Source organism: Ornithorhynchus anatinus, chromosome 7 (assembly GCF_004115215.2).
Source record: "Ornithorhynchus anatinus isolate Pmale09 chromosome 7, mOrnAna1.pri.v4, whole genome shotgun sequence".
NCBI lineage: Eukaryota > Metazoa > Chordata > Mammalia > Monotremata > Ornithorhynchidae > Ornithorhynchus > Ornithorhynchus anatinus.
This window is the reverse complement of record NC_041734.1, coordinates 14,566,781-14,578,811: the sequence shown is the minus strand read 5'-3', so window position 1 is coordinate 14,578,811 and position 12,031 is coordinate 14,566,781. Positions and strand designations below refer to the sequence as shown.

Sequence of the window (12,031 nt, the reverse complement as noted above, 5' to 3'; positions counted from 1 at the left end):
TCCATATGGAGTCTCCTTTAGGGAGATGTCCTGGGGATAAGAGAAATGTGAAATGGTAAAATGGGAAGCCAAGGATAGTTAGATTAGGGAAACATGTCACAAGACATGCAGTTTGGCCTTGTGGAAAGAGCACAGGTCTGAGATTCAGAGAACCTGAGTCCTAATCCCAGTTTTACCACTTGCCCGTCGTGTGATCTTCGAAAAGTCATTTACTCCTCTGTGCCTCAGTGTCTTTATGTGTAAAATGGGGATTAAGTGCCTGTTATCCCTCCTATTCAGTCTGAATCCTGAGAGGCAAGCGCTTAGTACAGTGCTCTGCACACAGTAAGCGCTCAATAAATATGATTGAAGGAATGAAATTAACTAGGTCCAACTTATTAACTTGTGTCTACCATAGCACTGAATACAGTCCTTGCATACAATAACTGATTGATTATTACATTTGCAGAGAGACACACAGAGAGTCAGCAAAGTCGGCTGAGAATGAGTGGGTCAGAAAGGTAAGAAAAAACCAGGAGAATGCTAAGTGGGTGAAACCAAGCTCAATGAACGTTTCTAGAAGGGTGTGGTCAGTGCAAAGGTAGGCAGGAGATCAAGAAGAATTAAGACTGAGTGGAATACCTAAAACAGCGAAAAGAAGCCCTTTGGAAACCTTGGAGAAAGTGATCTCTAAAGTGAAAAGGGTGAAAACCAGAGTGCAGGAGGATAAGAGTTGGAGAAGGGATGATGAAGATACCATTCGTATATACCCCATTCAAGGGGTTTGAACTGGAATGAAAGTTGGAACTGGGGTGGTAGCTGGTGGGACAGTGTCTTTTGGGGTGCACGAGATTTGACCACATTTAATGTGAGAGAAGAAGGTGTCAGTGGTTAAAGAAAACATAAGGGAGGGGAGCAGAGTGGAAGTAAACATTTGAGGGGTGAGATTGGATAAGGGCCATGACACAGTTCTGAAGCCCCTTCCTTTCACCTGATCATGACTAATTTAGCTAATGATAGCCCGCCACCCTAGATTCTCAGTAACAGTGACTTGGAAAGTAAACGGTACTGAATGTCAATCTTGGAATTGATGCCCTCTTTCATAATGAGGATTAGTTATTTATTTCTACTTGTTTATTTTGATTTCAACCAGAGTAGATTTTATATTCAAGACATTACCCCTAAGAGACTCCTTCTGAAGGACTTTACAAAATCTTTGTGAAAAATTAAAAAAATCCATTTATGACTTTTCTAGACTTCATTACATTTTTAATGCAATAAAATAACAGCCTAATTAAACCTATGCAATTGGTTCCTATAGTCGGGCATCAAGGTTCCTTATAGTTCTCAGCTGATTTTAGCCAGTGCTGAAATAAAGTTCTCTCATCTATAATTAGTGAGTTCACTTCATAGCTATTCTAGAGACATGTATAATGCTGGCCTCTTTCCTTCTACACCAATGTGATATCAGTTTTAAATAATACATTGTATATTTTTATAACAACTCAGTTATTTCTTTTTCTTATTCCTCAAGAAATATTTGATTTACAGCAACAAGTCTTGGAGAATTATTGTTCTTTAACTTTTTTGTCACTTCTTTAAACTTTCACTGCCCTGGCAAGTACTCATTTCATAACTTGTAAATATTACGATTGAGAGAAATATTACAACTGAGAGTGGTATTTCTATGTCATTCTCCATGTTGAGACTATTGATGACAGAGAGACTAACTGTTCTGCCAGAATCATCCCAGTTGGAGCAATCATTTCCCTAAGGCTAGGCATACCCACCCACCACAGAGGAAAGAGACTGTAGTGAACAGTGACTAGTTTGGTTTGCCTACAGATCTGGCACCAACTGAATAACTATCAATTCTTCAATTCATTTTAGGGTTGGGTTGAACTAGCTTGGCTGATGAAAGTGGCTGACAATCTTTCAACTTTAGTTCTCCATGCTAGCTGAATGTGGAAAAACCTAAGTGTGTTTCTGTGTGATTACAGGCAAAGGGAAAGTTTGGAAAACACCAGTTAGGACCAATAAATCAATTTCTACTATAATCTCTCTCTCCCTCTCTCTCTCTCTTTCACACACACACTACATATACTATATAACTACCCTGTTCTCTTGCTGTTTGCTTGGTCCTTTGGAAAATGACATCATTAAGTTTGACTGTTCATAGACTGAAAAATGGTTCTGGTTGCCTTTTAGGAGAAAGTCAGTATGCTTTTAGCCTGCTGGCAACAAAATATTATCATCATTCACTGGTGGGGCAGGAGCAGAACATTTTTATGTTCTCCTAGGAAGAAATGAACTGTGTCTCTCACCTTCTGAATACCAGTTCTGAACACATTTCACACAACCCACTTCTGCCTAGTCATTCTCTTGGCTTGTCCTCATCACCCAAATAAGCCACTACCTCACCTTAGTAGTTACAGTATTTATTAAACATCTACTGGGGACAACACTGTTTTCTAAGGATTTGGGAGAATACAAGACACACACCTTGCCAACAAGGTACTTGCAATCTAATGGTAAACATACAACAAGCAATATACATGCAAGCAATACAAAGAATAGGCATCAGATATTGGATAGGAAGGCTATGTCAAGGTGAAAAAACATACTTATTTTAGAATGCTTAAAAATACCTATATGTTTCAATTCTGAGGCCAGACAAAAATACTTGATTGTTGAGAGTGGCTGCTAGGTTGCTATGACTAAGGGTACTAGGAAGTAAGCAGGGAACACTTGCTGAATGGACAAGGAGGTGGAATTTTAGGGTTTTTAAAATGGGAAGAGCTGTGGTGTGGTGGATTTGAGTGAGAGGGGAGAAGAGGGTTTGCAGTCTGGTAAAGTGTGAACAAAGGGGAGAAAACTAGCAAGGCAAGACTGACATACAGTTAGAAGATGGGACCAGTCAACCCCACCATAACAATTTATAATAATAATGGCATTTAAGCATTTACCATGTGCCAAGCACTGTTCTAGACACTGGAGGTGGGGGGTGGGGGCGGAGAGGAGATACAAGGTAATCAGCTTGTCCCATATGGGGCTCACAGTCTTAATCCCCATTTTATAGCTGAGGAAACTACTGAGGCCCAGAGAAGTTAAGTAACTTGTCCAAAATCACACAGCTGACAAGTGGCAGAACCGGGGTTAGAATCGGGATTATGGGACCCCTGACTCCCAAGCCTGGGCTCTTTCCACTGAGCCATGCTGCTTCTCTAATCCTGTAATAGAGGAAATTTATTTTCCTCTAATACCAATAACGCTAAGAAGCAGGCAAGAGGAACTTGAAGTAGTAAGTAATAAGAATATTAATTGAGGCTTACTATGTCCAGTGCACTGTTTTAAGTGCTGGGAAAGAATACAACATGGCAATTAGACAAGGTCCCTACCGCTCAGAGGGCTCAGTTTTAATCAATAGCATTTATTGAGCAAGTACTGTGTGCAGAGCACTGTACTATGAGCTTGGTAAAGTGCAATACCTTGGATAGACATGCCCTTTACCCAAAAGGAGCTTAGAGAAGCAGCATGGCTCAGTGGAAAGAGCCCGGGCTTGGGAGTCACAGGTCATGGATTCAAATCCCGGCTCTGCCACTTGTCAGCTGTGTGACTGTGGGCCAGTCACTTGACTTCTCTGTGCCTCAGTTACCTCATCTGTAAAATGGGGATTAAGACTGTGAGCCTTATGTGGGACAACCTGATTACCCTGTATCTACCCCAGCGCTTAGAACAGTGCTCTGCACATAGTAAGCGCTTAACAAATACCAACATTATTATTATTATTAGCCTATGCATGCATCCAAGCTTGATCCTGAAGCAGCCTCTCCTAGAGACAGATCCAAAGGGAGCCCATCAGTTCTTGGCTCACATACCTAGAGTTTTAGAGTAGACCCTAACTGTGCTTCAGGAAGGAGAAGTAAAATGAGAGGCTTTATCCACTAGGTCATGATGCTTCTTGGTGTCATTACTGACTGGAGGCTCCACCTACCCAAAGAAAAGTGTTGGAGGTGATGCATGTTGTTACTGCAGTCAGGCCGGGTGCTTCGATAAAAATTAACCTGTTGCCTCCTCAGATTTCAAGCCACTGGGAATGAAGACCAATGGGAGAAAAATATTGAGAACTCATCTTCTCTCTGAAGCACTTTCCCCAGAGCAGATGGACTACTGCATTCTCTATCACCTAAAATTTCAAGTAGTCTTCAAGGATGGCTTGAAGTAGAAGAAACACAATAATTCAGCATGAAAGACAGCTTCATCAGAGCAAACTGATCCATCAAAAACCTGGACAGTGAGAGGGGGAGAGTCACAACTAAAAACTGTAACCATCTGCTAAACCCAGGTGACTGCTGAAGCATCTTGATCTAGGAGTACTACTAACCTTGAGCTGTCCTATGTTCCTGGGACACCCAGGTCAGGATGAGATGGGCAAAACCAGTCAATCACTGGTATGTATTGAGCACTTACTGTATGCAGCATACTAAATGCTTGGGAGAGTACCACAGAGTTGGTAGACATTCTCCCTGCCCACAAGGAGTTTATAATCTAGTGTATCTGTTGACATTTATGACAAAATCTGTTTCTATGTAGTAATCCAATGTATCTAAAAGTAATCACAAATTTTCTGAGACGGTTTACCCTGTTCATCGTGTTTCTGGTCTCCAGATAAAGTTTATATTAATGAAAATGACCCCCAAAAACTATTTCAGGCCAAAGTTATTGGCAGAATCATTTTGAACTAAGTCTCGCACATGTTTGGATGGAATGATGACATAACCTGCCTTCATTATGAGCACAAAATTTAAAAAACATTCTCTGCTTGGGATCAATGAGATCAGGAGTTGAATATCTAATTACTCAATCTATTCAGATAACAGTGAGAATATTCAGACATGACCTATTCTGAAGGAATCCATATAGTGGTGGGGAAAGTTGAACATAGAACACTACCAAGCCAGTCTTAAAACGGTTCATTAGCTTCAGGGTGCTAGTTTTTACAAGCCCAGGTGGATGCACCCACCCTTCAAGAGAACAAATGGGATCCCCATTCTCACACTAAAGACCTTTATTAGGGGAGAGGAGGTGGGGGGGGGGAGAGGGAGAGAGAGAAAGAAAGAAAGAACACATCCTTAATCCATAACTAAAGTGAAAAATAACGGTATGGAGACTTGACCATACTTTCCTGAAATCCGATGCCTTTTAAGAATGTCGGTGATACCAAATTTGAGTATAGTTAGTTTAGCTATTAAAGTAGCCCAGCCCTTCAGCAAACAAGCTTCGTAAGTATTGGGAAAGGAGCTGACTCTGAGAAAGCTTCCACTCCCTGGCTTCTATTAAAGTAAAGATGATGAAGAGTCTCTATAGTTGCTCTGATGGTAATATAGAGACCCATTTGAGCTGTACTTGCATTCAAGGGCTTTTCTTTCACCCCCTCTTTTCTTGCATCCAGATGCCATTTTGTCCAGAACTCTTCTCTACCCATTTGCCTCTTACCTAAAACCCTGCCTCTCCTGAGCTTCGTTTCTTCCTTCCATGATTTGTTTCCTCCACTGGTGAGAATAGCCCAAGCAAAGCCGGCACTCATTCTGTCCTGTCAGGACATAAGGTCATAAGCGCACACCCAAACACAACTACAACAACTAGGTTAAGACTGGGCTTGACTGGGCTAAGATTGCACTTGACAGTTGGGGATGGCCCTTTCTCATGATGCTTTGGTTTGACGGGCGAGGACTGAAGCAAGCACATATGGCCATGGCCTTTTGAAAGATGGCAGGAACTACTTAAGACAGCCTTATGGGGTTTTTGCAATAGTTTTCTGTGCCCTAGAAGAATTTGACTCAACATAGCTTCGTAGCTGGAAAACTAATAACGGTTTAAAAAAGATTGCATGAACACTCGTTCAAAGGATCATTCAGGGTTCAGTTAGTAGGAAGACATGGTAAGGACAATAGGCAACCAGAGCTACAGATTGCAAAAATGAATAAATCATATTTTTTAATGATGTAACTAAAGACAACACATTTTTCTTTCTGGATGAAAGTTCATTTTATGTTCCCAATTGGGATAAATATAAGAAGAAGCAATTAAGAGAAAGGCAGCAATTTAAGCTTGGGCGTCTGTTCTTACAGATTTATGTCAAAAAGACTGGTCCTCACATTGCTTCTTCAACTCAGTTTGGTTAAGAACATTTTGGAAAAAAAAAAATTCTGACCTTTTGTTCTTCGGTTTCCTTATGCACTATTGCTTTTTATGCAGCATATTCATTTTTATTAACCTAAGAAAAAGTGTTGCCTTTATGTGGCTAATACCTAAATTGAATAGGTTCCAGATAGGTAAAGAAAGAATAGAGTCAAATATTTTCAGGAGGCAATTTCAGAAGAGCACCACCACCCGATTTAAATTCCAGAGAAACAAAAAAGAAATTTTAAACCATATAACAGCAGAATATGTTAGAAGTGTTAGTACCTGTGGATATAAGCAAATAAAAGTTCACAGTCGATCATTTGGCAAGCTTGTCAACTTATTATTTCTGGAGAGGTCTACTAAGTATGATTCTATTCTTTCCAGAGGGCACCCTGATCTCAATAAAACAGTGACAATAAAAGAGTCTTCGACAGTAACAGTAGTAATGGGAAAAGAAGTGGAAATCGGTTGTAAGTATGAGCACTTTTCTCTATCTGGCCTTGTCCCACTCTAGAACTAAAATGGCTGTTTTGCAGGATGTCTGTTGTTGCTTGGTGACCAAGAGTGCATCTCCTAGGCCACGGAGAGATCTGAATGTCGGGGACTGATCTATGCCTCCAGTTCTTGAGAGGACGGGGCCAAGAAACTGAATTATATTCTACGCTTTTGCCTTAAAATACTTCACTTTCTTATATTTTAGCTCAGTATTTGAACCACATGATTTTGAAAGTCACGATTACACACTAGAACAAAGATACAAAAAGTCTAGATCATATATGGAATATAAAACTGAGAACCAAATCTCTACTTGCTTCAAGTTTGTGTTGCACATCTAGTTGCAAACTCCCCGTTGCTATCAGTCTCTTTTTCTTTCATTAGAATCAAGTAGTTAATTAGCCTCAGCCTGTCCTCTCCCCTTCTCTCTTTCCCTTTAAAGTAGCAGTAATGATGTCTAATTACCAGCAGCAGTGGATTACTGCACCATCAGGAACAAATTTTTCTGCTTGACAGCAAAGCTGAACAAACCTTAAAGCCTGAAGTAGGCTAGAATAATTCTTAGCTCTACATGTGATCAAAATAAATTGCAACTCTTCAATCACATGAATCTGGATTTACAACTGTGATTTAAACTTAAGACAAGCTGGTTGGAGTTCTGCTAGCCCAAAATTGCTCACTGGTCTCCTTAAAATGGAAATGTTTCATAAATATACAATTGATATAAAAGGATGAGTTTGGGTTTTAACTCTTGGCTGACTGTGGAAAGAGGCACCTATACCTATGAGACGTTGCTTTCGTTTGAGACAGCCAAAGAACATTTCATGAACAGCGATGGGACACTAGTGATATAGTCGTGTTTGTGAGTTAAAAAAGTTCATCATTCCTACACAGGTGTAACTGAAGTAAACAGTTTAGAAATTAGAAAAGAGGACAACCTTACGTTATATTAGTCTTTCCTGTAATTTCAAAATTGACATTTTGTGAGGATTTGATTTGTAATTCATTTTAAATCAAAGTTAAGATATGCTATAGAACAGCTCTAACTCTAGTTGAACATGAGTTCGTGGGGCAATAAAGAGTGGTTGGCAAAACATGAATGAATTGAAAGAAACATGTAAAATTCACCGAATTCAGATTCATGTACCTATGTCCTCATAACCAGATTCAACAGGCAAGCCACTGTTTGACTAACTTTTAAATGAAAACACCTGACAGATTTTAAAAAAGAAAAAAAGTTCCGGACAGAAATAAGAGAAACTCCTTTGCCTAACAAAGATTGCTGGAAATTATATGTGGTACTGGTAAGGAGATGTATGTTTTCTAAACACAATTTATTCTTGTTTTTCATTTTTTTCCCCATAGTTTCTGTCCTTTACCTTCCGTTGCTCAAATGTGCAATGATTTGGAATGCCTACAAGTCTGAATCTGCTGGCCGTAAGTTTTTCACGAACAGATCTTTCCAGCTTTGTTGCGCGGACTTCAACAAGTGGAAAAACAAGACGACAACCCGATCAGTTTTAAATTCTGCTGTTTGGAAGGGCTGCCTTTGAGCACAACTGAATTTTCAAGCCTCTCTATCCAAAACAGTTTACTCGCTTCAACTATCCGTAGCACCGAGTCAACCATCCAGAGGCTATCTCCAGTCGTGCCACACGACGCTAGGTCACACCGAAGTTACAGGCGGACTAGAGACGAACCTCGAAACCGTTAATAAAGCGGGAAACCTCCACAGGTTAAATCACATTTTCGACCACTTCCCAGTCCCACCTAATTCCCAAACTCAACACGGTCGCTCCAGAGGAGCCCTGTTTTCAACTGGGGAAAGGACAATCCGCCCAAGCACAAGCCAGCCCTCCAGTAGTACCTTGAAGAGGCTACACGGAAAGATTTTCAACATTTCCTCCTCAGGCAGCAGCAACAGCAGCATCTGCCATCGTGTAGAATGGCTCTCAAGGAGGCTTCTCTCTTACAACCTCCAGGAACACTGCAGACACTAAGTTGCCAGGAGAAAAAGAAGGACACCGAGGACTGCGTCCAACCCGGCTAACTTGTCTCTAACCCCCAGAGCTCTTGCCAGTGCTTCACAAATTCCACGACTCTGATTGTTCCCCTTCGTTAAGTCGGGGCAGAAATGGAGGGCTGCCTGCCCCAAGGGAGCGACTCCCACCCCTACGCCCGGTGGAGAAAGAGAGCGGCAGGGCACAGAGTTGGCCCACGGCAAACCTACTTGTCGCCCACTGTTCCCGTCTTCTCATCAAGGCCACTGTGGAGCTCCAGCTGCCCGCCCCCAGCATGGCTCTTCCACTTGGGAGGACGGCATTTCGCTCTCCAGATCCAGCCCTTGCCAAGCCGGGGGATGGCACCGACTCTGCCCTCGAGCCCTGGAGCGGGGAGAGACTTGTGTGGTCCCAGGACGGGGAGCCAACCAACACCATTTGGTCGCGCTCCGAGCTCGCCTCTCTTTGTTGTGCTCTCCCTCTCTCGCTGCTGCTGCTGCTGCTGCTGCTGCTGCTGCTGCTCGGATTTAGAAGCAGGGGGTGGGTGGGTGGGCGAGGGGGGAGGGAGGGACGGAGGCAGGGATGGAGGGGGTGGGGTGGGTGGAAGGGGGGCAGAACCACATCTAACAGCACACACTCATCACGGCAAATCCCTGAAAGGCAGCCGGCATCCCTGCCGCCCCGGGTGTCCCCGGCTGCGGGCTAACAATAAAACCTGAGATTTCCCGGGGAAACCCGAAATCGACGCCCGGTGCCCAGCTTGGCTCCGTGCCAGCCCGGAGGCGCCGCGCTCCCCTCCAGCAGCCCCGCACGTTGCGAAAACGTGCGGTTCCAGGGACGCGGGACAATACCCCCCCACCCCACCCCCAAGGCCCGGCCCAGGGAAGGGAAGGAGGGATGGGATGCGGGGGGAAAGAGGGTGGGAGGGAGCAAATGGAGGGGAGGGGGGATGATGGGGAAGGGGTCTGATGGGAGGGACAGGGGGTTTGATGGGAGGGGGTCTAATGGGAGGGAGAAGGGGTCTAATGGGAGGGAGAGGGAGTTTGATGGGAGGGAGAGGGGGTCTGATGGGAGGGGGTCTAACGGGAGGGAGGGGGGGTTGATGGGAGGGGGTCTAATGGGGGAGAGAGAGGGGATCTGATGGGAGGGGGTTTGATGGGAGGGGGTCTAATGGGAGGGAGAGGGGGTCTAATGGGAGGGAGAGGGGATCTAATGGGAGGGAAGAGGGTCTGATGGGAGGGAGGGGGGGTCTGATGGGAGGGGGTCTGATGAGAGGGAGAGGGGGTTTGATGGGAGGGGGGCGGAAGGGAAGGGGGAGAGGAAGGGAAGGGGGCATTACCGCTTGCAAAATAAAGGACCACAAAGCCCTAGCAGAAATGCAACATGGGGATGACTTGATGGGGTGGGGGGGGGGAGATGGGGGGGAGGGGGGAAACGAGCCAACTGTGGCTCCCGGCTCTCCCCCCCTCCCCCCTTTCCCCGTCCCCGGGCCCCCTCCCCGCTGAGCTCCCCGGCCCCGGCCGCTCGGAGGGCAGAAGACCCCCGGAGAGTCACTCACCGTGGTTTTGACTGGCACGTAGAGGACTTGTTTCCCTCCACCTCCACCATTGACCTCCTCCGAGCCGCCGAGCTGAAACCCTTTGGATTTGACCCAGAATTTAAATTTGGCATTATCCGTGGAGCTCGACTCGGAGCCGTTCAAGAGCTGGACGATCCGGTCGTATTTCTTACGGGTCACCGTCTTGGTCTTTCCCGAGTCCCCGTAAGTCCGGAGGCACCAGTCCTGAAACTGTCGGTACATGTCCCGCTCGCTCTCCATGGGCCCCCGACAGACCCCGCCAACGGGACCGTCCGGCTTTTCCAAATGGACTTTGCACCTGTTCCCCCAGGGCTCCCGGGAAACGCATCCACCGCCGCCGGAGGTCCCGCCGCCGAGCAGATCTCCGCTCCTTTCCTTTTTTTTTTTTGTTATTGTTGTTATTTTTTTTTTTTGTGGAGGGGGCGGCGAGGGAGAAGCAATCAATGCCGCTATCTACCAAAGCTGGGGTTCATTTTTAATTGCACCGACTCTCGGGAGAGAGAAAACGGGACCTCGGATGCTTCTCTTATCCCTCTCCGTCATCCGTCTCTTCAATAGGGTACGGCCAGGACCATCCCAACGCCTCCGGCAGCGCCCGAGCCTTAGGGGCCCGGTTTCAGATGAATAAAACCCTCCCGTTTCGGGTCCCGAGGATAGAGGAGATCCCCCCCCCACCCGGGCAGGGCAGGACCCTCATACATCCCTCTCCCCCGCTTCCATCCTGATTAGTGCAGATAAAACTGGACACCCCCCCACCCTCCCCTCCCCTCTCCACCCCTCCCAAGGCTCCCCCCTCCTCCCCCGACCTCGTCTGTCCTGGACGACAGAGCCTCTCCCTAAAGCAGCCTTGGTGCAGGATACAAACCCTGGAGGGCAAACTGCTTTCTGGAAAAGGGGGAGCCCAGCCCGTTCTCCTTCCTCTGGGCGTTAAAGGTGCTAGAAAGAAAGTAAGTTCTTACCTGCCATTTCTAAGCCTGTCAAGAGTGTCTTTCTACAGGACTATTTGGGGCTTTTTTTCCCCCCCACCCTTTTTTTTTTTTTGAAGAGGCCTAATTTTTTTTTTTTTACTTCCTCATTCATTGGGGCCGGATTCCTGCCCCCATCTACGTTCCGTCGGCTAGACCTCCGTAGATCAACTACCTTTTGATGTGCATAGAATATATATCGCCAGAGTCAACTTAGACCCAGGACAGGTTGTAATTCCAGGAGGATGTTGGTAAAGGCAAGACGGCGGCCGTCGGCGTGCCTGCCAGCTCAATAATGGTGCACACATGGAAACCTTCTCCGGTCTCCGACGAACCGGTCACAGCGCATTGGAGTAAGTTTAGGATACGGATAAGATGCTAAGAAACCTCGCTTGAAGAAGCAGCAGAAAAAAATCTTGATTTTTTTTTTCCTCTTCCCCCCCTCCCCCCCCGTCGTGGGCTCGGGCCGTTTCAATTTCACCCGTCAGGTTTTTTGCTCTGTGATTTTCCCCCCGCCACGTTACGACGGACACCCCTCCTGGGGTCAAAGTAGCCAAAAAGGATTAGTTCCTCCGGACGATGATTCCCAGGCCAACGAGGCTCCTCCATTCGATATTTCATTCGGTGCAGCCAGGAGGGAGACAGAGGGGAGGTCCCATCTTCCTTGAGCTGGGGCCTCGGTCGTTGCCCACCCCCTCCCTCCTCCTCCTCCTCCTCCTCCTCCTCCTCCTCTTCCTCCTCCTCTATTATACTCCCGGCCGAGGGTCGAGCCCGTCCAGTCCGATCGGGGCCACCGGTGGAGGGGAGCTGGTTGCCCCGGCCGGGCT

General features: G+C 45.9%; 1 protein-coding gene across 4 annotated transcripts in view; it reads right to left on the bottom strand.

Moving 5' to 3' along the window:
* NOL4 (nucleolar protein 4) overlaps nt 1-10,973 on the bottom strand; it is a 235,342-nt gene extending 224,369 nt beyond the window's left edge. The window contains exon 1 of one of the 4 annotated variants that reach the window (XM_039912519.1): nt 10,219-10,973. In XM_039912519.1, coding sequence (XP_039768453.1) covers nt 10,219-10,479 — 261 coding nt within the window. In that variant the 5' untranslated portion in view covers nt 10,480-10,973. Of the gene's footprint in view, nt 1-8,890; nt 9,136-10,218 lie in introns of those variants that run through there. The other 3 variants (XM_029068854.2, XM_029068853.2, XM_029068856.2) reach the window with 3 other exon arrangements.
* Between the last annotated feature and the right edge of the window lie 1,058 nt (nt 10,974-12,031).